The 27,650-nt window shown below is 45.0% G+C and overlaps 1 protein-coding gene across 4 annotated transcripts; it reads right to left on the bottom strand.

Moving 5' to 3' along the window:
- On the bottom strand, positions 1-27,650 carry LOC147095689 (E3 ubiquitin-protein ligase RING2-A-like). Of its 4 annotated transcripts, none has more exons than XM_085974732.1 (7): positions 27,524-27,650; positions 18,888-19,073; positions 13,705-13,865; positions 10,105-10,320; positions 7,139-7,429; positions 5,400-5,571; positions 1-4,033 (listed from the first exon to the last, which is right to left on the bottom strand). In XM_085974732.1, the coding sequence occupies exons 2-7, from the start codon at positions 19,014-19,016 to the stop codon at positions 3,932-3,934; spliced, it is 1,071 nt and encodes a 356-aa protein (XP_085830858.1). In that variant the 5' UTR covers positions 19,017-19,073; positions 27,524-27,650; the 3' UTR covers positions 1-3,931. The 4 variants fall into 4 exon arrangements, with proteins under 4 accessions (XP_085830858.1, XP_085830860.1, XP_085830859.1 ...); XM_085974734.1 differs by having other exon boundaries at positions 18,939-19,073; XM_085974733.1 differs by lacking the exon at positions 27,524-27,650 and adding an exon at positions 27,233-27,384.

The raw sequence follows: 27,650 nt of genomic DNA, 5'->3' as shown, positions 1-27,650 counted from the left end.
TTTACCAATGTTACATTTAATGTCCTGAATACTCCACGACATCTACAGCATAATTAAAACAAAGATACTTGCTTGCATAGCTTTGTCGATGACTACTCAGTCATGTACACACACACACACACACACACACACACACACACACACACCACACAAACACACCTTTCCTTGCCAAACATATCTTGCCTGTTTAATGACATATCTAGCCCAGTGCCCAAACCATACAACAGATGGTAGAAATTTCAAGACACCGTATTAAAAATATTCAAAATGCCCTCAACAGGCAGCCCACAGATAATAAATATTGGATGGTGCAGTGCCAATCCTCCAGCAACAGACATGACAAGTACAGTTAGTACAAACATCCAATACTGAAATCATGAGGTGCATCCAATGTTGAGAATCTGATAAACTGAGCACAGGACTTTAATGAGTTTTTTTTGGGGGGGGGGGGGGGGGGGGGGGTGAAATTACAGAAAAAAAACCTTGGTGTGTAAAGCCAAGACCAAAAAATGCAGGTCATCAGGAACAGAGACCTGGGGGTTCACAAACACAAATCTTTTGAAGGTGGCAGGCCAAGTCTGTTCAAAAAGCACACAGGATCCTGGGCTTTATAAACAGAGGCATAGAGGGCAAAAGCAAGGAAGTCATGCTAAACCGCTATATAAAATCACTGGTTAGGTCTCAGCTGGAGTACCATGTCCTACTTTGGGCACCACACTTTAGGAAGGATGTCAAGGCTTCGGAGAAGGTACAGAGGCGATTCCAGGCCACACCACACTCCACCTCCTGGGATTCGAATGGCACCCGCCAGTCAACATTCCCAAAAGGAATCACTGCTCAGTCTTACTGGACTGAATGAGCCCACAGACTATCTACAGTTTGTTCCCCAAGTGGAAAACGCTACACTCAGCTCCCTTTTTAAAACGGAGCAGTCGGAGATGGGTGCCGATTGTACGCCTCACAAGTACTATTGCTCCTCAATTTCCTCTTTCAGCATGCTCCAAAAAGGATTTGATTGGGTTCCTGTGGTCTTGAGTGAGCATAGAATGGTGAGCACTTTGGTGCTGTGGATTCACATCCCTAATGCACCTCATGTAGCATTGCACAGGCTCAACCCACTTCAGAAGATGAGAGTTTCATCCCACGGATCGGGGGCAGGCTGGAGCCAAGGTCTCCGAAATGAAAGGACAATACTGTGATCCAGCAAATACACTCACCCGTTCTACTAGAACTACACTGCTCCCTCAGAGTTATCCAAAGGCATATCATCCATCCTGGAGAGTAGGCTCTCTGACCATGCGACTGGGGCTGTGGATCCCATAGAACCCCCACCAAATACTACACTGCGTAACCATACCAAACAGAATATTCTCAGTCGATAAATAGTACTCAACAGTAAGCTACCAAAAGGGGGGTAACCTAACCGATTGATACAAGGTACATTACACTCCTGTACAGCACACATTCTGATGTAACATGCAATGTCTTATTGTAGTACTACTGCAAGATCTCAATTCCAACCTTGATTATACTAGTTTGTGCAGCACCTGCTTGTGTGGACATTGGTCAAAATGAACTGGGGAGCCAAGTGGGTTTCAATCTGTAATTGGGCCTCTGGTGACTTGTTAATCGACTGTGCCAACAGGCGCTTGATAATTGAACCAGGACCAAAGCCCTGAATACACTGGTACAAATCACGTTTCAGGCACATTGTTGTTTCAAGATGCCACTGTAAAGTCCGCAAGTCTGCACTCACTAACTGCCTGTATTATGTCTCTTATTTCAACCAACTGGGTCAACCGTGTGTAAAGGAATTTTTTTTTTATCCGGCACGGACAGGACCGACGTGGTGCCGGTTCATCAAAAATTCCGGATAACCGAACACTACAGTAAAAGATAGGGAGAGCTGACAGCTCCGTATAAAGCAACAAACCCTGTTGCTTAGCAACAAGTGTAGAACAATGGCCACAAGTTCCAAGCGTCTCTGTAGCTTAGCAACAGCTGCAGCCACACCCTTGCACAGCAACAGACGGAGGAAGGCAAATACAATACGAAGTAAAACCTACTCCTGAATTTTGCCGGTTAACCGAGATTTCCGGTTATTTAGGTGCCGGTAAATCGAAAGTTTCCTGTATTTGTACTCAATCTTTTTTCTACTGAACTATGTCAAATATGTTTCAAATGCACAACATCTCTCAACGTTTCAACCTTATAAATCATTGCGTTACTTCATTTCTTCCAAACCCATTCAGGTATCTTGTACCACAGTCCAACCCGATCTATTGCATGTAGTACATCTATTAAAAAAATAATTGAGTATAACTACTCTGGGTGAAGCAAAGTGGTATCACAATATGCATGAGTCACAATCTCCCAGTAAAAATAAAGCATATGGATCAGCAGATTTATTCAGTAACAAAGCCAGACTCGACGTTGTTTTCTATTACTCCATCAAAACACTACCGGGAAGACAGTAATGAGCCTGCGATTGGCCACACTGGCCTTGGGTTAGGAAGAGGCAGAACTGGCAAGGGATCCTGCTCTTGACCACGATCCTCTGCTGCAAGGGTGCGTGCAAGCGTGGAAGGGTTTGGGTTCAACTGCAACACCTGTGCAGTCAAACAGTCTGCCAACACTGGCGGTCAAGGCTCACACATGAACGACTTGGGTGAGGTATCGAAAGATGATGGACACTCAGAGTCAATGGCTTCAGGAGAGGAGGAGGAGAGGGGAACAATAAAACATTCAAATATATACAGGAGAATGAATATTGCAAGTGCATCGTATTTTCTATTAAAACAAAACTCACCCAACAGATTTTGTCTTCTGCATTTAAAAAATACCACTCCTCTCATCGCACGATATGAAATTCGTCCAACACAGCTAGCCAGCTCACAGTGGCAGAAATGTCCCCCCAGTGATAGACAAGAAAGCTCACTAATAAGTAGATTTTTCATTCCAATGCAACAAGAATGGGTGAGTACATTGTCTCTAATGCAACCATGGCAAATTGGATGACCTTACAAGAATGGTTGAAATTCAGTCTCAGTATATGACATCTGAACCACCAATTCTCTATCACGTTATATAACACAGCTAACTTCTGTTCTCCAACATACTCCTCTCCAAACACAGCAGCAAAAAAAAAAGGGGAGGAAACGGGAAAATAGAGGTAGGTGCATAATGGGAATCAAATGTTTAGGCCGAGCGGCACAGGCACTTTATTCAAACCCACAAGTCAAGGTTTATTTTCAGTGAAGGGATTAAAATGAGATCAGCTGTCGGACAAAAAGCAGAAGGGGGAAAAAAGCTATTTTAAGGCGAGAGGGAAAAAAAATACAAACATCAAAACTTGGCACGAAAATTACTTTGGGGATCGTAAATGTTATGTTGTCAAAATAATCAGGTACCTTGTTTTCCCCCACCCCCAACAGTTGCTAGAAGGGAACAGACCCTCAGTACTGTGCAGCCTGTGTTCGGCCTCAGTTACTGGATGATGCTAATTGTATATGTGAAATGCATCAGCAGGTCTCTAACTAAGGGAACGAGCACTACAGCCACGAGGCTCCATGCAACACCCGCTCATATTAAATCGGGATGGTCAACTGATCACAACAGAAACAAAGTCAAACCTCAAAACATGACCCTGAACTCAAAACACAATCGCACCCAGCACTAGAGGACACAGAAGCAATGGTATGTAACAGTTCAGATTTATTCTATTCCCCAACCCAAACTGAAATAATGTCCTCTCGTTGGCCTTGCATCAAGACCCAAACAATTTCCAGCCGGTCCTTCTCTCCCGAGATTCAGCAGTCCCTTCCGCACTCTTCAAAGCCAAAAAGCTGTGGCAGTCTTATTGTGGCGAATAGATGGAAGGAATAAGCAAGCAGATAGCAATTATTTTGGTCCTTTTCCCCTCCCCCGCTCATTACTTCTGTTCCTTGGTGGGGGCGTAGTACAGCTCAAGAGGCTTGCTGACCTTCCAATATTTCTCATTCACCAATTCCAGCGTCAGTGATCCATTCAGTGTCTGCACAAAAATTCAAAAAAAGATATAATTAAACAAACAAAGACACTTCCCATCAAGAAGCTTTCCCAGGAATAACATGGCAGTTTGTTTAAATAGACTGCTTATTGTGGCAGTGAATCAAAACAGCACAGTAAGGCCCGAGGTCCGTTCTGTGCTGAGTTAGCAAATCTCACCTAGGGTGCTACAATTAACCCGAGGCTGGGGGCTGGAGAAGAGAATCATTGTGCCAAATCTCACCCTATTGCCAAGTACATCTCAGTGCATCTGGTCAAGATCAGGATCCTGCTCTGTTCTGATGCAACAACTTGCATTTATATAGCGCCTTTAACGTAGCAAAACATTCCAAGGAGTTTCACAGGAATGCAATCAAACAATAAGAGACACCGATCCACATAAGGAGATGGGCGAGAAGAGGTATGTTTTAAGGAGCATCTTAAAAGGAGAGAGGAGTAGAGATTTAGGGAGGGAATTCCAGAGCTTAGGGCCTAGACGGCTGAAGGCACAGCTGCTAATGGTAGAGCGATGAAAATCAGGAATGCACAGGAGGCCAGAACTGGAGGAATGCAGAAATCGCACAGGGTTGTAGGGCTGGAAGAGGTTACAGAGATGGGGAGGGACGAGGCCATTGAGGGATTTGAACACAAGGATGAGAATTTTTTTTTTTTTTTTTTTTTTTTTAAAAAGTGATCTTTTAAGTCATCTGCCAAATTCACCACATCACTGAAGAACAGCCACTTGGGAAAAGCAGCAGAGGCCAATAAGCACCTTTTGAAGAGTGGAGGGAGCAGAGAAAGAGGAAAGAAAATTGAACAAAAAAAGGCAGCTGTGCAGCATGCATGCGTTATGACCCTGTCCCTACTGAGGGTGCTGCGCGTGACACACATACATGGTCATCGCCATGTCAAATACAATGCTGTTCCCTGGATGCGTTGGTGCCGACAACCATGTGAACACCGTTACTTCTCTCTCCTACAGGAGGGGCAGAATACACATCATTGTAGCAAATCCTCTCATTTATTAATTGGGAAACCTCGGAGAAAGGCCAAGGCCCACAGTGCAGGACAACACCAAGGTAGAAAAAAAAGAGAAGACAAGATAAACAAAGTAGTGGTGGCGAAGTGAAGACTGTAGAAGGGAAGGGTGAGGTTAGGTAAGGAACAGCAGTTTTGAGGGCCAGGGAAAGAACAAGTGAAGAGTAGGACACAGCATGATGAAAGGCCATTTCTGCAGTGATGATACAGGAAGGAGGAAAGACATACATGTCGACAAAAGTGGAACTCAAGAGGAACAGAAAGATCAGAGAAAGATGAAAGAACCTTTCAACTGAGTTGCGTAGAACAGGTCAAAACAAGGAGAGTTTACCTACCGTAAACTGGCCCCCCGAGGTAGTGATGTAGATCGTGTACTGCTTCTCACTGACTTCCTCCAGAGTGACGGCGTTGTTCCCAATGCTTTTCTGCTGTTCCTCCAAGGCAATCCTCAATGCCAGGTACTTGGACAAATGGTCCACAGTGGCATTTGCAGTGGTCTTCACATATCTGAGCCATCAGAACACATCATGGTTTCAGAATTAGGTAGGAAGGGGAAAAAGAAATGCAAAAATAAAACTCATAAGCCATTTTCTTCTAAGACTTTAGGGCGCTCAGTATTTCATTTGATATATGGCAGAGTAACTAGGAGATAACTTGAAAATGCTAAACTTGACTAATTTGTGACTCTTAAGTTGGCCCTCAACCAACATCACAAAAAACAGTTATGACCTGGCCATTTACCTCACTGTTGCTTGCGGGAGCTTGCTGTGTGCAAATTGGTTACAGCATTTGCTACAATACAATAGCGACTACACTTCAAAAGAGTACTTGATTGGCTGTAAAGTGCTTTGGGATGTCCTGAGGTTGTGAAAAGTGCTATATAAATGCAAGTCTTTCTTTCAAGCTGCCATTTTGAAAGAGTGCATGCCGGAGAAGGAGGGCGGAGGCCTATAATCTAAATGGGGATCAAGATAAAAAGTGGTGGCTGGTGGCGGAGATTTGCACACTGCTTAATCACATGGTGCAAAATCAGATACCCACCATATTATACTATGAAGTATTTTTGCTACACATTTTAAAAACCACGAGCAATTGGGCAAGAAGGGGCAATAAAATTATAATTCCACCATGCAGACATTGGAATGAGTCAGTCCATTTTTCAGCCATGTTTCCATATTCATTCCCCTCTAACTGCTCCCAGCATGCAGCTCAGATTTCCCCCTTCTCCCCATACAATCTGATTGATCAGCAGCAGAGATGTAAGAGTGACTTCCCTAATGGGAACAAACATTTTTTTTTTTTTTTTTTTAAAAACAAGAACCACCTGCCCCAATATACAGATCAGTTGTAGAAATCAAACAAGTCAGAAAACAGGCACAATGGAACGGCGAGTTCTACCATGCCAAGAAAAATAATCCTGGTCAAATTTCACCCCACATTCCACTGCAATGAACTATCCCAAAGGCACAATGGGACTTTTTACAAGGACCAAGGAGCTTCCAACGTCGCAGTAACATAGTGGGGAAACTGGATTGATGGAAGAAACCCAACTCATTGGTAGCTCTCTAGCTGTGGAGTCAGGCAGCTATGGGTTCAAGCTCCACTCCAGGACATGATCGCAGTTCAGAGGTGCCGTCTTTCGGGACGAGACATTAAAAAGTAAGGGAAACGTAAAAGATCCCATGGCTCATTGGAGATGATCAGGGAGCTCTCCTGGTGCCTAGGCCAACATTCGCCCCCCACCCCACCCCCCCTTTCTCGTATCCATCTTGTTCACCAGCAAGGTTACACCAGCTAAAATGACATTCATGCTTCCTCATCCTCCTTAATGTGAGAAAAGCATCCCAAGACCTTATGAAGTAGCTTCACCTACAGCAAGAGTATGCACAATGATCATTTTTACTGATATAACACAGCCAGGTTGGAAACAGCAGGATGCATCTGAGTCGGGACCAAAGCCATCACATTGGCACATTAGGTCCAAAACAACCTGGAGACTGCTCGGATACTTTACAAACACGGGAGTTTTAACACTTTAACTTTGAATCTTATCTGCAAAGGCCACTCCCCATACCTGGTTTGTGAATATTCATCTTTTTCCACCAACACTGGATGAGGTCTGAAGACCAGCTCAATTTCACTGCAGGAGTCCACCCCAACATCTGGGCTTCCGGCCCCCTCCCGCGAGTTATCGAGATCGGGACAGGAGTCATCCGAAGCTTTGGAGCGCTTGCGGCTTGGACCAGCCTCCTGGTTGCTGTGCGTGGACACGTTGCTGACGTGAGAGCGGCTGTCGCAGTTGTCCTCCCCGCCACTGAAAGTGGTATTGTCTGATTCGTGCTGTGCCTTCCTTACTCGCTGAGCTCTACGAAGAGGAAATGGGAGGGGGTGGTGGGAGGGGGTGAGCATGTTTAAAATGTATCGGTGCCTCCAGCGACATAAAGAGGGTGGATACAGCCATCTGGCACCCACCAGAACAGTGCTCTAAAATCCTACAATAAAGCATCTGCATTATCTGCTCGAAGTAACCCGGTAAAGGTCCCACAGTTGCCGTCAGTAAATTGACTTGTGCAGTGTAGAACGGAGTCATACTGTCCAGAAAAACTCTGGGTTTGACCAATTAGCTTATCTCAGCCAGGATAGTAGAGGCACTACAGCTGGCTTCTGTGCCTCTGGGCTAGGCAGAAGAGAAACACAGCCAAGGGCTTCCACATCTGATTACTATTCAGCAACTCCAGCTGGAAAACACACACAGCCAGACACTGGCTAAAGATCAACAGGATTTAATAATCCCACTAACCCTGACTGTCAAGTGAGGTCGGTCACTTGACCGAGATACTGGAGGGTAGCAAGAGTCACCTGTCTTCAAGAGAGGTGGGGAAATTAACACTGTAGGTCCTATGTCACCAAAAAAACTACGGATGTGAAATTACACGGTGTGATACTAGCGCACAAGCACTTAGTGTGTCAGAAATCCCCTTCTATTTTTACAAACGTGTTAACGTGTTTAAAATAAGGATTAGCGCCTCCACTGAAATAGCAGACACAGGAATTTCAGACCACCACATAAGCATTCTTACACAATTACCCCAGGATGGAATTTCAAGGCTCTAGTGTCATTATAAACCACAACAGAAACATGAACACTGGCTGCAAAATATCTCCTAAACAAGATACCATTCAGTGACTAGGATAATCATTCGAGTTTGGAGCTATTTTCTGAAGCAGTACATACCCTCTCTCAAAATACTGGCTTGTGTAATTCAATCTTCTATATTGCAAACTGTCCTGTTTACCGATCCATCTCCTCACATCTACTTGCAAACTTTGTTTTAATATCCTTCAAACAGTGAAGCGCTTAAATTTTTCAGATTCCAACCCGAGCCTCCAGCACTTTCATATCCCAGTGAGTTTTTTTTACCCTTCCTGCAAACATCGTGCTTTTCACAACTCTCTCCTTAACAGAATGACTCTTGGCTTCTTCCATTTACCATTTGAACGTCCTGGAATACAATGCCCCTCTTTTGCCCCAGCAGCAACAACTTGCATTTATATAGCACTTTTAGCGTAGTAAAACGTCCAAAGCCGCTTCACACCGGAGCGTATTTGAACAAAATTTGACACCGAGCCACATAAGGAGATATTAGGACAGGTGATCAAAAGCTTGGGTCAAAGAGGTAGGTTTTATCTTAAAGAAGGAGAGAGAGGTAGAGAGGCGGAGAGGTTTCAAGAAAGAAATCCAGAGCTCAGGGCCGAGGCAGCTGAAGGCACAGCCACCATTGCTGGGGCAATGGAAATAGGGGGTGCACAAAAGGCCTGAATTGGCAGGCGCAGAGATCTGGGAGGGTTGTAGGCAATGTTCCCTCTGATTTTTTTTTCTGGTGCGCAGTCCCTTTAAGTTTGCTGCGCGGCCACGCATGCGTGGGATTTTTTTCCAGCAGCAGCTGGCGAGCGGCCTGCGTGGGACCTTCGATTGGTGCGTGGCCGCACACCTTGGGGGAACATTGGTCGTAGGGCTGGAGGAGGTTGCAGAGAGATGGAGGGACAAGGCCATGGAGGGATTGAACACAAGGATGAGGATTTTAAATCTGGCATGTTGCCAATGTAGGTCAGCGAGCACAGGGGCGATGGGTGAACGGGACTTGGTGCGAGTTAGGATACGAGCTGCAGAGTTTTGGATGAGCTCAAGTTTATGGAGGGTGGTTGGTAGGAGGCCGGCCAGGAAAGCGTTAGAATAGGCGAGTTTGGAGGTAACAAAAGCATGGATGAGGGTTTCAGCAGCAGATAGGCTAAGGCAGGTGTGGCGAAGGGCAATATTACAGAGGTGGAAGTAGGCGGTCTTGGATGACGGCGAGGATATGGGGACAGGAGCTCAGCTCAGCGTCAAATTTGATGCCGAGGTTGAAAACAGTCTGGTTCAGCCTTAGGCGGTGGCCAGGGAGAGGGATGGAGTCAGTGGCTAGAGAATGGAGATTGTGGCCACTGCCTTCGGTCTTCCGAAAAGTTAAGTGGAGGAAAATTCTGCTCATCCAATACTGGATGTCTGACAAGCAGCTTTACTAATCAGGCAGTGGAGGGTTCAAGAAAGTTGGTGGTGAGGTAGAGCTGGGTGTCGTTTGCATACATGTGGAACCTGACGTTGCCTTTGCGGATGATGTCGCGGAGGGGCAGCACGTAGATGGGAAATAAGAGGCGGCCAAGGATAGATCCTTGAGGGACACCAGAGGTAACGATGCAGGACCAGGAAGAGAAGCCATTGCAGAAGATTCTCTGGCCATGACTGGACAGATAGCAATGGAGCCAAGCTGGACGAGAGAGGTGTGTTGGAGGAGGATGGTGTGGTCAACCATGTCAAAGGCTGCAGACAGGTCGACAAAGATGAGGATGGATAATTTACCACGGTCAGTCACATGAGATGTCGTTGTGGCTTTGATAAGGGCTGTTTTAGTGCTGTGGCAGGGGCAGAAAACTGAATGGACAGGTTCAAACATGGAGTTGTGGGACAGATAAACACCGGCATTCAGGGCAAGTCGGTCTTACCTGTGCATTGCCTGCATTTTCAGTCCCTCCTCAATGCTGCTGCTGAGGGCCTGTTGGTTATGGAGCCTACTCAATCGTGCCAGCACACGGTCTTGATGTGCCTCGTACTCATCCCTGCTCGGATAGATCTTACAGATCAGCGCATCAAAATTTGGATCTGGTCGGAGCGATCGCTTAGAAACCAGCTTCTTTCGACACGTGGGGCATTCTTTGTTCCTAAAAGAAATGGTAGCCAAAAATATTCTCTCGTTAGTTCAGCAGATAACCACACACCAGGGACACAGCATTAGAGCAGGTCTTAGTCTGAATTCTTCAGTTAAGAACAAGTGATATAGGCCAGCCTGGAAGAGCAGCGCTTTAGCTACAGCAGAGATCCCAGGCTAAGGTGGTCCCTTAACAAAAAGCAGAATACAATTAAAAAGAGACTAAAAAAAATATACCAGGAACTAGTCACCTGCTCACCCATTCAGTTATGTGTTGGGTTCATAATCGCAGGAGAACCTAAAATGGCGGAAGGGGACGAAGTCACTTGAAAATAAATATGGACAGAGAAAAATAAATGTTTAAACATATGTAGGTCAGGAAGCTACAGTGCAGTGTGTTAGGCACTAGCCTTTCACCTGGATCCCAATCCAGACAAGACTATGAAGTGAAACGACCCAACACAAAATGAGTTTTGTCAAGTCTCAATTTTGGTTCTTAGTGGGAATGGGTCCATAACGCAAACCTGCCAATCTCACTCAGAGATTGCAGGATGGCTAGTGTAGGAAATGGCATAATCGCAGAGTGTTGCTGTAAGGAGTCCCCATCTGTGGTTGAGGCAGAGGCTCGTTACTGGGACAGCGTTGGGGATGATTTACACTACAATTCATCACCCTGTACATGACCCAAGAGCACTTGATGCAGACACCACACACAGGATCAGGTACGGCTGTGACATCTTCCACTGTGAAATAGTCCTCCGACACTCACTGGCCGGGCTCACATGTGGAAAACTGCCAACTGGGCGAGGTTCCACGCGTTAGTGCATTCAGGACAGCAGGGAGAAAAATTTAAATTGAGAAAATGGAGAATGGAAAGTGCTCCACTCCCCAGCAACAACACCCCTGATCTAGAGTACCAAATTCACAAAATTAAACTTTGTAAAAGGTCAGAGCACAGCATGCTCTACGTGAAACTTAAATGGAAGATTCTGAAAGCAGCAGCAACACAGCTGTGGGCTATATTGCATCTGAAACAGGACAGAAGTATTTCTCTTAAAAAAAATAAAAAAAAACTATTTTTCTTGGATACAATCACAACTACTCATGGGCTACTTTGAAAAATGCTGCACTGTAGAGTACGGAGAAGTGGGGTCTGTGCTTGCAATTCGCCCACACAGTGAGCTCCTTTGGGACAGCTGCCAAGTGGAAGCCAGTTAGAGACAGAAAAAACTACGGAACCAAAAGTTCTATATTTAAGGCGGCCCTGTCACTTGGTGCGTGGAAACTGAAAAACAAAATAGGTTTTAAACAGCAGCTTCTTGCCTCCTTTTCCTGAACAACAAGAAAAAGACACGACAGCACCAAATCCTAACCCGATCGACATTGCAGAGTCAGACAGGCCAGAATGGAAGCCTAGAGTAACAGGAAGCAGCAAGCCTTCCCCGGGATACCAATGGTTCCCAAGACCATGTTATGAGTGCCATGCTAATCTTCTGTACCGTTCCAATTTTAGATGTGCTGTCGAAGCAAGGAAGATAGCAACAGATTTCAGGAGGACATAGAAAGACTTGTGAAATGGGCAGACACCATTGTTCCCTTTATGATTTGGAATGCACCGCCCGAAAAGTTAGTGGAAGCAGGTCGAAAAGTAACTTTCAAAAAGGGAACTGGATAAATACTTGGAAGGGGAGAAAATTGCAGGGCTGTAGGGAAAGAGCAGGGGGGAGCAGGACTAATTCGATAGATCTTTCAAAGAGCCGGCACAGGCACAATGGGTCGAATGGCCTCCCCCTGTGCTGTATGATTCTGGTAGCACCATGATGAAGGGACACAGGACCAGTAGGTACACAGTCATTTTAAAAAAGGAGCACCTATTTTTAAGAAAGTGTGGGTGAAACTTGTGTTTTAAATGCAATCTCACCCCATTCCCGAGGTGGTGGCACGAGAGCCTGAGAGTGCGATAATAAATCATGTACTGCTGTCTCTCCAGCTGTCCTGCAGCAAGCAAAGCCCACGGTGTTGGAGGTACACAGGAGCACCTTAAATGAAACCCCTCCAGGAGGAAAGAGAACGCAATATACTTTGGATCAAGATAACTTGAATATAAAGCCTATTATCAACTCCTTGAAATGGGAACTCAATCTCTAGAAAGCTGCCACTATCACACCACACAGCTATCAGATATCACGCCAGCGCAGTCCCACCCGGAGTACAGCCTTTGGTTAACTACTTGGAAAGTTAGTCAGCTCTGAAGGAAAGTGCTATATTCAGGGTCATAGATTTGCTTTGAGTTACTGGCGCACTGACACAAGAGGTGCCATGATTTTCCAAGTGTCTGAACCAGTTTCTTGCCTGATCTCTACTTGCTTAGAAATTGCCCATTTTCTCTCTTCTTCCCGCCCCCACTCGTACAGGCACCAGCAGCCATCTGGTGTCTCTCTCAAAGGGCAATTCTTCACATGAGGCTAGTGAGTGTTGGCAGGCTATTTTCACTGTCGAGGTATCATAGCACAGTCTAATCCTGTCCTCACTGAATGTCCGCACACGCTAACTTTCCAGCAAGTGTCACTCAATAGCAATCTGCACAGGAGCCCTAGCTGATTTTTCCTCTCTCGTCCAGAGACCAATTCTACAGGTATAAATGTTAAAACTTCTCTCTTCAGGTGGACATGAAAAGGATCCCATAGCATTATTTGATCAAGTGCAGGGAGTTCGCCCATTGCCCTAATTAACCATTACCCTTCAGCCAACATCAAAGCAGATTAACTGGTCATTTACCTCATTTCTGTCCCCAAGACCTTGCAATGCACAAAATGGCTGCTGCAGATGCCTACATAACAATAGTGACTATGCTTTAAAAGTATTTAGCTGTAAAGCACTTTGGGTTATCTTTTGGATGTAAGCAACAATAATTGCTGTAGTAGCTGATCCCGATCCCTGGATGGCGCTGTAACTCCTACTGGAATACACAGCAGACGATTACAGTCTGAACCGCTGGGATTCAGCAACGCCTCAAAGCGACTTGCTGCAGCATGAGAATGCAGATTCTCAGGAAGTCTGATTAGCAGTATATAATGATAATAAAAACAGCTTGTTGCTTTATGGTATAACTAGATATCGAACAGTACACACTTACAGGCGTGACTAGTAGCACGGAACCACAGAGGGCTCAGACCCGAAATCTGTAACACCCCATGGGTTAGCAGCTGACTAATCCCTATTCATTGAACACCTGGCACACTTGGTTGGAAAACAGGACTCAGACCCTCTGCAGGCATCTGACAAAGGTGCACCTGACCACTAAGCTACCAGAGCTTATATACATTAATCTCACACTCGCCCATGTGTGTACAAGTAGTAATAAATCCAAAGCTGGCAGCGCCCAACTATCCCCTACCCGCTGCGGAGTGCGGTGACGATACAGTCCGAGCAGAAGCGGTGTAAACACTCCTTCGTCGTCATGGTGTTCTTTAACATGTCCAGGCAGATGGGGCACATCAGCTCGCTGTGCAAGCTCCGGGGCGACACCGCGATCTCCGTCCCATCCATAATTGCCTCCTGAAAGGAAAGACAAGAGGGTCACTGTAACAGGAGGCCAACCTTCTGCCATCATTATATCTGCAAACAAAGACAACAGGTGTGTCAGGGAAATTATTGGAACTTGGGTCCACGTGGCTGTAATTTTGTCTGTAGAGTTTTACCAAAGACCACTGATCGATCAAAGCTCACCCCAAGTAATAAATGCACTCCAGCGCCCAGGCATGAAAGCTATTATTTTTAAAGTTGTTCTTTGGACTTGGGCAACAGTGGCAAGGCTGTATATACTGACCCCTAGTTGCCCTGGGAAAGTAGTGGTGGGCTACTACAATTGAGTGACTTGCTGGATCACTTCAGAGGGTAACCACGCAGCATGGACTCGTCATGTGTAGACCAGACCAGGTCAGTGATCCAGCAGGGTTTTGATCATTTCATAGCCATTTTTCTGCAGTTAGCCAATAAATTACCAGATTTATTGAATGAAATTTCACAACTTGCCACGACCTCTGGACTGCTAGCTCAGTAACATAACCGCTACACTACCGAGATCTATAGCCTCCTGCAGACCCATCTGAGGGGCAGCGAGAATATGGTTTTAAATTTCAAAGTGCCAACGTTTGTTAGACACTGCTTCCACCAACTTGTAGTTTTGCAAGCTTAATTTTGAACCTTGCAGTCCCGACTAAGGTAATAAAAATGATGGGATCAGCTTTCAAGGGCCGCAAGACTCCTGTGACAAAGTTACAGCCTTAACCTAAAGTAAGAGCAGAAAGTGGTGGAAATGCACAGGTCAGTCAGTGGTTCAAAGAGAAAGACAAGTTAACACTTCAGAACGGAGATGAAGAGTCACATCCAGATCAGTAGCCTACCTCCCTCTTTCAAATGCTGATTAACTTGCCGTGCAATTCCACCACTTTGCTTTTACTTCAGATTCCCAGCGTCCGCGTAAACCTTACATTGATATATAAATATTTGGGTGGGAAGCAGATTGTATATTTGGGAAGAAGTTGTAAAGGTGTACAAACAAGGGGGCCAGCCAGTAGATCATTAATAAGCTATTAAGGGGAAAGTAGAACAATTACTGAATCAAATAATTTTACAGCACAGAGACTATTGCACATGCGGAGGCACCCAAGGAACAACCCACTTAGTCCCATTCCACCACCCTTTCAAATCTTTCTCATTCAAATATTTGCCCGCATCCCTTTTAAAAGTTATTGTAGCTTCTGATAGGACATTACATGTCACAAGAACCCTCTACATAAACAAACTTCGCCGTACCTCTCTTTTGTTCTTATGATCATCTTGCATTTATGCCCAGTCACCAATTCATTGAAATAGTCTTTCACAATTTACCTGATCAAAATCCTTCTCAGCATCTCGTAACCTTCCCTGTTATAGTGCCTAATTTCTCCTCCTAACTAAAGCTTCTCATCTCTGGTACTGTCTCAGTAAATCTCTTCTGTACCCACTCCATGGTCTTGATATCCTTCCTAGAGTAGAGTGCCCAAAACAGGAAACAATATTCCCACTGCAGCCTAGCCAACTATCGGTATTACTCCTGCTTTTACACTCTTATGCTCCTATTTATAAAACCTATGATTCCATATACATTTTTCGTTAAAACTTTATTAACTTATCACTGTGCACCTGAATCCCTAACTCTCTATGCTCTTCCAACTCCTTTTAAAGTTTGACCATTTTGTAGGTTTTCTTTCCTTATTCTTCCTCCCAAAATGCACCTAATTTCCTCTGCATTAAATTTCATCCAACATCCGCCAAATCTACCAGCCCCTCTGTACCCTCCTGAAGTTTCTTAGTTCTCTGTAGGTTAGCCACCCTCCCTTTTTTGCGCTGTCCGCAAGTTTTGATATTGGTCCAACCACCCATACCCTTCTAATTAGTCTAATACTAACCCCCCAAGGGACACCTTTATTTACATCCCTCCAGGCCAAAAGATGTCCATTAGCCGCTAGTCTTTTCCTGTCCTGTAGCCAACTTCCCATCCATGCTGCCACACTCCTTTAATACCACATGTATCAATCTTAGAGATATTTCCAGTGCAGCACTATCAAATGCCTTTTGAAAATCCAACTGCCACAATATTTCCTTTTTCAATACACTCAGTTAACTCCTCAAAGAACTGTATTAAATGTACCAAACATGACTGGCCTTTTACAAATCCATTCTGGCTGCTCATAACCGGCCCATCTCTTGCTGATGAATTCTATCCATACTATGCTCCCGAGTTACCTACTGCCGATGTTAGGCAGACTGATCTACAGTTACCCAGTAATCCCTTTCTCCCAGCTTGAACACCAGTGTGATACCGGCAACTTTCCAGTCCAATGGCACAGCTTCCCTATCCAAGGATGTTTGAAAGATTGTGGTCAAAGCTTCTCCAAATTCTTGTAACATTTTAGGTTGCATGCTGTCAGGGCCTCCTAGTGCCTGTTCCACTTTGAGTTCAACAATATTTTTCTGTATCACTTTATTACCTACAGTTATCTTTTCTAATTACTCGGTTTCCTCCATTTGTCACACTCATCTTTGAAAACTGAGGTAAGTACTCTTTTGAGGAGATTTTCTGCTCGTTCTGCAATAGAAGCTCTGATAAATACTGCCATCCCTCCTTTATTTCCTATTCTATCCATCAAACATTATGTAACCAGGAATATTTAGCTCCCAGTCCTACCCTGACTAGCGCCGGGTCTTTGGTAACCCGCCCCTACAATACGAATTACTCTCTGCCAGGACACTGTCCCAGGTGGCCGTGCATCCTGTGCTTAAGGGACTAGCTAGGGTAACCAACAAAAAACAAATTGTTGCCAAAGGGGATTTCCCTTGTGTAGCTCACTATACATGTCCTCTAATGTGCTCACAGATCAAAAAAGAACTCTGTAACCACCCCCCCCCCCCTCACTTTCCCAGGTACCTCCCCACAGCTGCCTGGAAAGAAAGGACCATTAACACTTCAGAATGGACTTCACACCAGCCTTATCTGTAAAATAATTGGCAACTCTTGTTGTCGGGTGTGCACATTTTGTTTCTACAAGTAACAATTTAAATGTTACAGATCATTTTTGGCCAGAAATTTGATCTGCCCTAAAATTTTAAGGGTCATGAAAGAAAAATAAGGTTAACAAAGAGAGACTATACAGTGCGGACTGACTGGCTGGCCGGCCTGCCTTCATGGTGATGAATAAAACTTCTCTTAGGGTGAGGCTTTCAGTTACACAATTCAGCCCCAAAAAAAAAGTCGCTCAGAGTACAAAAGCCAGGAAGTTATGCTAAGCCTTTATAAATCACTGGTTCGGCCCCAGCTGCAGTATTGTGGCCAATTCTGGACACCACACTTTAGGAAGGATGTGAAGGCCTGGGAGAGGGAGCAGAGATTTACTGGAATGGTAGCAGGGATGAGGAACTTCAGTTATGTGGAGAGACTGGAGAAGCTGGGATTGTTCTCCTTCGAGCAGAGAAGATTACGGGGGGGATTTAATAGAGGTGGTCCAAATTAGGAAGGGTTTTGATAGATTTAATAAGGAAAACTGCTTCCACTGACAGGAAGGTCGGTAACCAGAGGGCATACAAGATAATTGGCAAAAGAACCAGGAGAGATGAGGAGAATCTTTTTACGCTGCGAGTTATGATCTGGAACGCACTGCCTGAAAGGGTGGCGAGAGCAGATTCAATAGTAACTTTCAAAAAGGGAATGGGATCAATACTGGAAAAGGAAAAATGTACAGGGCTATGGGGAAAGAGCTGCAGAGTGGGACTAATTGGATGGCTCTTTCAAAAAGCCAACACAGGCTCGGTGGGCCAAATGGCCGCCTTCTATGCCGTACTCCAGTAGTCCTCCTACGATTCTATAGGAAGTAGCCTCCATCACCAAAGGCCTGGCAGCCTCCACCTCAATGTAATCTCCCCATCCCCCCCCCACGGAGGGAGCAAGACTGATCGGATGGTAATTTTTTTGTTGTTGCAGCATTCAAATGAGTTGCAGATGCAGAGTCCTCAAGTACACATACACAAGCTGAATGTACCCCTGCCAATAGCAGTGCAGTTTTAATTTCCCAAAATACAACCTGCTGCTTATTAATGGATTCCACAGAAGTTACAACAATCGTACAACCTTATACTTTATTCTCAAAACAATAAATAGTTCGAGACAAGAAAATAAAAAAAAAGGGGAAAAACTGCAAATGCTGGAAATGCACAACTCAGTCAGCACCTGCAAAGAGAAAAAACACGTCATGATATTTTGGTTGGGTACCTTTGCTCAGACTGAGGGTTGATCAGACTAGCCTGAAACATTATAGTCTGTTTCTTCTCTTTACAGATGCTGACTGACCTTGTGTGTGGTTCCAGCATTTTCTGTTTTTATTTTAAGACAGAAAACCAACACGATTCCACCTCCAAAAACACAGCAGGAGAACGCCCCTAGCTGTGCAGTGCCTCTCGGGAAATGGCAGGGTTGCAAGTTCAGCCATGCAATGCACCATCGCAACTGGGCCATTCAGACAGGGTGGGACGGCAAGTGGGGGAAGGGGAATAGTTAAGAGGGCGAGTCAGGTGCGCAGACTTTTGCCAAATCTCCCAGCCAGGTAGAATGGTGCCAAGAGGACTGGCACCGCACTGAACTCTCTCTCAAATCAAGGAAAGGTGTGTTTGGAGATCAGGAAAGAAGGTACAAGAGGAACGAGTAAAAAAGTTATAAAATGGGAGAGAAAATATAACAACTGCTTATTTGTAAGAAGCACTGAGCTGGGGACCACTGTATAGCAGGTCAGCCCCTGTTGTGATAAAAATACCTAGCAGCTCTCAGAATGGCGAAAAAAATAATTGCCAAATTTCACACAGTGTATTCAACTTAAAATTGATTTTTTTTTATTTTTAAAAAAAAGCAAACATATGCAATTTAAAAATCTGGATTTTACAGCAACTCAAACATTGTAAAGTTTAAAAAAAAAAAAAAATTTGAATATTTCTCATGCAGACATGCAAGATATTCACAAAGGGATATTCCCTCTGCTCCACACGTACCTGCGGGGTCCTGTGCAGTTCGTAGAGGCTGAGCTGCCCGGTTTTACTCACCTGTGGGGTCCGGTGCAGTTCATAGAGGCTGAGCTCCCAGGTTTTACTGGGGTTCTGAGTATTCACTGGTGCTGCCATAGTTTGTTTTGTTTTATTTTAAATGAATGACTGATGGCTTCTGCACGCCGTTCTTAGCTGGGAGGAACAATAGGCAAAAAACAAAAAGATAGCATTAATCAAAAAAATTAAAAAGATCAATTATTATTATAAAATATAGGTAAGACATAAGCAATGGAGTAAAAATGGGCACTCAGTGAGCTGGTCCTCTACCCTTCCCTAAAACTAACTGCACAGCCTGCAATACAACAAACATTCCCCAACTCAGACAGGTGAACAGTCACAGGCAAACACCTTTTCGAAGATAAAATCTTGTGAACCTTCTAACTCAGTCCTCAAAGGCAATCAAGTGAAAACAAAGCTCAAACTCTCCCACGAGCTCAATTGGCACATGCCTAGTGGAGAAACAAGCCATAGATACATGGAAGATCCCACGTTCTCGCCCACCCCCATCCACTCTGTGCAAGACTGGATATTCTTAACCAGGAACAGCTGTAAGAAGTCACACAACACCAGGTTATAGTCCAACAGTTTTATTTGAAATCACAAGCTTTATAGTCCAACAGTTTTATTTGAAATCACAAGCTTTCGGAGCGCTGCTCCTTCGTCAGGTGAAGTGGAGAGATGCATAAAGACACAGCTTATATAGTCAGAGAATAATGCCAGATGTTTACAGGTAATCTTTCTAACTGCCATTTATCACACCTCGGCAGAGAGATAATCACAGCAATCAAAGGTGTGAATGGTGTCCAAACGGGTCAGTCAGGGAAACATTACATCAAAGAACAATGAGGTGGGGTCACAAGGGGTCAAATGTTGCAGATGCTGGGGTCTGTATGAAAAACAAAAAACATTTTTTTTGCTGGAAATCACAGCAGGTCCGGCTGCATCTGTGTAGAGAGAACAAGCCAACGACGACTCGAATCTGGATGGCCCTACGTCAGGTGGGATTACATGTAGCGTGACATGAACCCGGTTGAGGCCGTCCTCATGAGTGCGGAACTTGGCTATCAGTTTCTGCGCGAAGATTTTGCGTTGTCGTGTGTCTCGAAGGCCGCCTTGGAGAATGCTTACCCGAAGATCGGAGGCTGCACAGGACCTCCAACCAACGCAATACACCAGACATTTTCTTCCTATAGACCCACGGCGAAGAATCACTGAAAAGACTACACGATAACATCAACAAGTTCCATCCCACCATCAAACTCACCATGGACTACTCCTCAGAACTGGTTTCATTCTTGGACACATGAATCTCCATCAAAGACGGACACCTCAGCACTTCACTCTACCGCAAGCCTACGGACAACCTCAGGATGCTCCACTTCTCCAGCTTCCACCCGAACCACGTTAAAGAAGCCATCCCCTATGGACAAGCTCTGCGAATACACAGGATCTGCTCAGAGGAGGAGGAACGCGATGGACACCTGCAGACGCTGAAAGACGCCCTCGTAAGAACGGGATATGACGCTCGACTCGTCGATCGACAGTTCCGACGGGCCACAGCAAAAAAAATCGCATAGACCTCCTCAGAAGACAAACACGGGACACAACCAATGGAGTACCCTTCGTCGTCCAGTACTTCCCCGGAGCGGAGAAACTACGCCATGTTCTTCGCAGCCTTCAACAGGTCATCGACGACGAACACCTTGCTAAGGCCATCCCCACGCCTCCACTACTCGCCTTCAAACAGCCGCCTAACCTCAAACAGACCATCGTTCGCAGCAAATTACCCAGCTTTCAGGAGAACAGCGACCACGACACCACACAACCCTGCCACGGCAACCTCTGCAAGACATGCCAGATCATCAACACAGACACCATCATCACACGTGAGGACACCACCCACCAGGTACATGGTACATACTCATGTGACTTGGCCAACGTTGTCTACCTCATATGTTGCAGGAAAGGATGCCCCGGAGCATGGTACATCGGCGAGATCATACAGACACTGCGACAACGGATGAACGGACACCGCGCAACAATCACCGGGCAGGAGTGTTCCCTCCCAGTCGGGGAACACTTCAGCAGTCAAGGACATTCAGCCTCCGATCTTCGGGTAAGCATTCTCCAAGGCGGCCTTCGAGACACACGACAACGCAAAATCGTAGAGCAGAAACTGATAGCCAAGTTCCGCACTCATGAGGACGGCCTCAACCGGGATCTTGGGTTCATGTCACGCTACATGTAACCCATCCAGACTCGAGTCATCGTTGGCTTGTTCTCTACACAGATGCAGCCGGACCTGCTGTGATTTCCAGCAAAAAAATGTTTTTTGTCTGTTTTTTGTTTTTCATACAGACCCTAGCATCTGCAACATTTGACCCCACCTCACTGTTCTTTGATGTAATGTTTTCCTGACTGACCTGTTTGGACACCATTCACACCTTTGATTGCTGTGATTATCTCTCTGCCGAGGTGTGATAAATGGCAGTTAGAAAGATTACCTGTAATCATCTGGCATTATTCTCTGACTATATAAGCTGTGTCTTTATGCATCTCTCCACTTCATCTGAGGAAGGAGCAGCGCTCCGAAAGCTTGTGATTTCAAATAAAACTGTTGGACTATAACCTGGTGTTGTGACTTCTTACATTTGTCCACCCCAGTCCAACTCCAGCATCTCCACACCACAGGATCAGCTGTAGAAGTGTTACAGTTGCCATCAGTGCCCCAGGCTATAGAGGGGTAAAATTAATCCTGATCGTCATCCAGTAGTCCCTGCTACAAAAGTGCATACATGTCAGTGAGCATAGCTGAAGACAGGGTCGGAATCCTCTAATTTGTCTCCTCCTCTACCCCCCCACCCCAATGCAGTCCGAATGATACTCTTGTCTAGCCTCACTGAAGAATAATGGCCAATTCAGCGAGCTATAGCATGAAGTCCAGCACCTATGGAACCATAAATCAGCATGGGTTAGCAGCAGCAAAAGAGACGCCACTGGAGAGTGAAAAAAATGGATAGAATTCTCGAGGTCCCAGACGCAGCTGTTGGCTTATTTTGAAAATCGTGAATATACGGTCTGTGATTTTCCAACCATTAAATGGCAATGGAGAGTTGGTGGCATGGGGATTCAGAAAATTCTGCGCGGTATCTCAATGGCAGGATTCCCTAAAAATGTAATTTAAAAACTCAAAACATGGCAATACACCATACACATTATTCAACCCTGACCAATTGCATCAGCCATGCTGAGGGAAAATTCTGGGAATATAAACAAATTTGTAATCTGCTCTTAGCAACAAGAAACCAGTCTAATATTAGAATTCCTCAGTGAAAATACTCCCAACAGGAACTACATCGGATTTTATTAGTTTAATCTTACAAGCAGCTCCCCTATTCTACCAGAAGTCTATCTCTGTGCTCCTCATACAGATCCTCTGTTCCATCACCTGTACTCTTCAGCTTCCCTCAGATCTTCTTGCACACATATCCTGCAAGATCTTTTTTCTGTACTTCCCCAATTCTGTCAGATCAGTTTATGTTAGTCTCTTCCCCTCCCATATAGACTTTCTACTATTCTATTATATTCAGGACTAACTCCTGCCCTTCTTGAATTGTTGCTGCTGCTAATGTCACTAATAGGCAAATAATTAGCAAGTGCCAATGCAGTCAGGGAGTCCTCCACTGGATCTTAATTTAACTCCTTGTGCTGTTCAGGTCAGAGAATATCAGTGCAGGGGATGTTAGGTACCAATAGCCCTAATATTTGTGATAACAGTGGTTGCAGCCAATGAAACAGCTGTGGAGACCAGAGGAACTGGAGTGGTTGTGGCAGATACACATTTACTGACCACCCTACATTTGTGCATGCAAATGAAAATATCAGGGTCAGTGGGCGACACAATAACTGGGGCCTGTTGGCTCTATTGGAAGGAAGCAACATTAAGAAGGCATAGAAAAGATTTGGTATAAAGACAGCCACCACTGTCAGCTGTGGTCTGCATGGTACAGCAGCATACGCTGTTCAGCCAATAGAAGCAGCAGCCTGCTGCAATGGCAATAGTATGGTATGGTATGCCTCAAGATTAAAAAGAGCGAAGCAGTCACCCTGAAGGCATCCCATAGAAGGAGGAGTCAACCGTCCTAAAATGAATGAGCTAAAAGCTCTAGGAACCTGCAACGTGAAATAGCTGAGCTTTTAGCGTATATATGGCAAACAAACTTAAGAACTGAAGGAGGCCAGGTAATCTCCTTTCCTGTGTACCCTGTGCACAAACCAGGACCAAAGAGAACCATATTCCAAGATAATTAGACCAAGCAGAAAAAGTTACTAAATATTTACCAGGCATAATCTGTGTGCCATAATTTGCATTATAGTGATCTTGCCATCATTCTACTTTGTGCAGGCCAAGGCCACACATAATGCTCAAATACAGGCGATGGCTGTTACAATGTGAAATCACCACGCCCCTTACAACAGTGCGTGCTCGATTTTAATAGGCCGTGATACGCACTGGTCTCTTTCTGTACTCCTCTTATAGATACCTTATTACAAGATCTTTCCCTCTTTGCTACCCACACAGATCACAAGTTCCATCAAATCCCATTCTTTGTCCTCTCAACAGATTCTCTACTCTACCAGATCCCACGACACTTCCTGCAGAAATCCCTTTTCTATCAGATCTCCCTCTTTACAGATGTCCAGTCTGATATAATTGAATCTTTGTACTTCCTGTACAGTTCTATCAGATCTCACTATACTCCCCATACAGATTCCTTCAAAACAGATCACTCTGTACTGCTTCTATAGATCTTTCTGCACTTCCCCTACACATCCCCTCTGCTATACAATCTCTCTCTATTCCCTGTAGATATCTCTATATTCCTCATTCTATCAGATCTCTTTGTACTCCATGTTTAAAATGTTTCTTTCAGCTCTCTCAGTAATGATTCCTTCTCAAAATCAGCATCCTGCAAATACAGGTCCCTTCTTGGAGCAACTGTGCTCCTTGTACTGATTCTGTTTTCCGAGATCTGTAGTCTCTGTAGATATTCCTATTCTAGCAGATCTCTGTTCTCCCCATACAATACCCATTCACTTCAAATTTATCTCTTAATATTACTATATTTCCACATTTGTATGTACATTTAACAATTGCTGCTGTTTCTCTGTCAGATAGGGCAAGCTCCCTAATTTTATTAGTGAATAATGAGCTGTAAACCAATATTTTACTGTCCACAATACAGGCTTAGGAAAGCAAGAAGCCCATTCGACCCATTGAGCCTGATCTCACATTTTGTTAGCCATGGCTAAATTATGAGCAGGTTGCATTCCCTGGAATTTAGAAGATTAAGGGGTGATTTGATCGACGTTTAAGATATTGAGGGAGAGAGACTATTTCCGCTGGTTGGGGAGTCTAGGACTAGGGGGCTTAGTCTAAAAATCAGAGCCAAGCCTTTCAGGAGTGAGGTTAGGAAATACTTCTACACACAAAGGGTGGTAGACGTTTGGAACGCTCTTCCGCAAATGACAGTCGATTCTCGTCCAATTGTTAACAAAAATCTATCATTCTCAGATTTTAACTTAACTAAAAGGTATCAAGGGATATGGAGCAAAAGTGGGTAAGCAGAGTTAAGTCACAGATCAGCCATGATCTCTGAATGGCGGAACAGGCTCGAGGGGCTTAATGGCCTACTCCTGTTCCTATGGCAGCTCTATCTTTTTAATTCATTTCTCTTGCCTTTTTTCCATGCCCATTAATATTGTAACTTCCAATACCTACCTCCCTTTGCAATATCTCAATTAACTTTGCATCTCTGACCTTCTGGGCCAGTGCATTCTAGATTCACAACCCTTTGCTTTAAATGGAGCACCTGCTACTAGACCCAAATAATAAAATGTTTATTTCCCACAACATCCACCCTGTGGTTTCTCTGAACAAGTCTGCCAATTAATACCAAACTATGGACAGTTTTCAGCTGTATGCTTATGACCACTAGGATTTGGAATCAACTGCCCAGACTTATTTCATACAAGGCCCTTAATGCCAGTTAACTTTCTGCCCATCAATCGGGGCGAGGCACATCCGAGGAACAGTGTCTAACGCATTTTACCAGTCTACTTTAGTGAATTTTCTACTTTTTACCCAAGTTAGCTGCTGCTTGGTTGTAAAGCCCTATCCGTGTCCTTCCCACCCACATTTCTAGTTGCATTATACACATTGTACTATTGTGATGGCACTAAAATTTCAGTAAAAAAAAAACAATGGCAAGTGAGAGAAATTTTCAGTTAAACAGGCATTTTTTAAACATTTCCACAAGGATTCCAATTCAAGTACAATTCTGGGTGCATGAAATCGTTATATTTAAGACCACACAAACTGTGAAAAACACTCAGCAATTTACCTGGAGCGATCATTTTGAGCTAAATAACACCAACATAAAGTAAAGTACCGATGATTCCAGGTCTGTCAGTGACACAAAACTGAAGTATAGGCTGAAAGATTATCGCTTCCCAATACCAAAACACTCATTAAGCCCAGTGACACTGTATATTCTATCTATTTGCTGGATCCCAATTACCAGTACCAATCTGGTTATTCAGTTCTTTCTGCATTTCTAGTTGTATTACAGAATGCACAGTTCCTACTTTTTGTTTCGCTTGAAACACATTTAGTTTCCAGCCTCCCCTCCCCCCAAGGCTTTCTATTCTAGTTTCTAGTCTGTATTTTCACATCTATATTGCGCGCCGAGGTTGTTGAGTAACTCAGGTTCAATAGATGCTCAGACTTCCTCTCGCCTCCCGCAACTCCATAGATACCCTTCAATTCATCTGCATTGCAGAAAATTATCTGCACTTTGATATATACACACTTATCTATCATTATCCAATGTGCTGGCACATTTTGCACCATACAGAACAAACGATGGGTATTAAGGTACTTCTTTCCAGGGTGCGGTGGGTCAAAAGTAGCCCCTGAAACTACAGTTAACTTGTATACACCTCACAGCTTCAGCAAACGGCTAGGTCTTCATACAATTACACGTAAACAGGCTATTCATTCCAACTAATTCGTGTTGCTGTTTATCCTCCAGTAGTCCTAATCCCATGTGCCTGTCTTGTTCCTATATCTCCTTATCCCTGTCAATCACTGATCCAACCTATTCTTAAATGTTGACACAATCTCTGCTTCAATTCTACAACCTCACCACCCGCTGTGTCAAAAAAATGTTTCTCCTGCTGTTAAAGCTATTGCATTTAATGTTGTATCAATGTCCCCTCATTACAGACCCCCTCAGTCACTGTAAACAGTCTGTTTCTATATACGTACACTCTCGCACCCCATCGGAATTTTAAACTACTGTCAGAGCACGCCTTAATATCCCTGTTCTAACAAAAAAAATCAGACGTAAAAGATCCCATGGCCACTATTTTGAAGAAGAGCAGGGAAGTTTATATTTATCCCTCAATCATCGCTAAAAACAGATGATCTGGTCATTATCACATTGCTGCTTGTGGGAGCTTGCTGTGCGCAAATTGGCTGCCGCGTTTCCTACATTACAACAATGACTTCACTTCAAAAAAGTACTTCATTGGCTTTAAAGCACTTTAGGATGTCCGGTGGTCATGAAAGGCGCTATACAAATGCAAGCCTTTCTTTTCTTTATGTTTACACAGGATCGCTCCCGCACACGGCGATTCAAACAGTGTGCGCGCGCACACACACACACACACCACTGTTACATGTTCAAGCGGCGCAGGCGCGCTCTACCCTCCCCTTCATATCAGCTGTGGCTCAGTGGGTAGTACCCTCATCTGATTCAGAAGATTGCGGGTTCAAGCCCCCTCTAGGAACTTGAGCACCAAAATCTAGCCTGACACTCTGGTGCAGCGCTGAGAGGAGTGCTGCACTGTCGGAGGTGCCATCTTTCAAATGAGACGTTAAAACTGAGGTCGATTATCAGCCATGATCTTATTGAATGGCGGAGCAGGCTCGAGGGGCCGAATGGCCTACTCCTATCTTCTATGTTTCACAAGCGCTGGCCCCAGGTACAAGGGGGGGGGCAGAGAGGGAGAAAAGAGAGAAATTTAACGTCCCATCCGAAAGACGGCACCTCCGGCAGTGCAGCAGCAGCAGCATCAGCCGCCCATTCACAGTAGCGGCGGATCACGGCCGGACAGCAATTGGCGCACCATTGTAACCTGGTCAAACCGCGCAGGCGCACTCGCCCCCCCACCTCCACATGCCCGCCTCAATCAAAACTCGGCGAGCGCGCGCGCACCATTGTTACCTGTTCGGGCGGCGCACGCGGGCTGCCTCGCTGCCCCTCCCGCGCGCACGCACACACACTGACGCACGCACTCGCATGGACGCGCACGCAGCGTCGGCAGCTCGAGCTGGTTACCTGCCCTCAGGTTGCTGGGCCCCAGGCTCGCTCGCTCTCTCTCTCCCCTCCCTCACCTTTATCCTTCCAAACCCCGTTGTTCTTTGTATTTATTTTTATATATTATCTCACGCGCGGTGCCGCCCGGTTTAATCGTTCGTTACTCCACTCCTCCCCCACTTCCCTTCGTCATCTCACCTCGGTTTTATTCTGTGCGTGTTTTTCCCCCCCCTTTGCTCGGCTTTATTATTTTTTTCCTCTCTCTCTCTCTCCCTCTCGCACAGCCACAACAACGACAAACCGTCCCCGAACAACGTCATTTCCA

The sequence above is a fragment of the Somniosus microcephalus genome, unplaced genomic scaffold (assembly GCF_052327205.1).
Source record: "Somniosus microcephalus isolate GS21.2 unplaced genomic scaffold, FLI_Smic_1.0 unresolved_chr1, whole genome shotgun sequence".
Lineage (NCBI taxonomy): Eukaryota > Metazoa > Chordata > Chondrichthyes > Squaliformes > Somniosidae > Somniosus > Somniosus microcephalus.
Note: the sequence above shows the minus strand (reverse complement) of the source record. Positions and strands in the feature narration are given on the sequence as shown.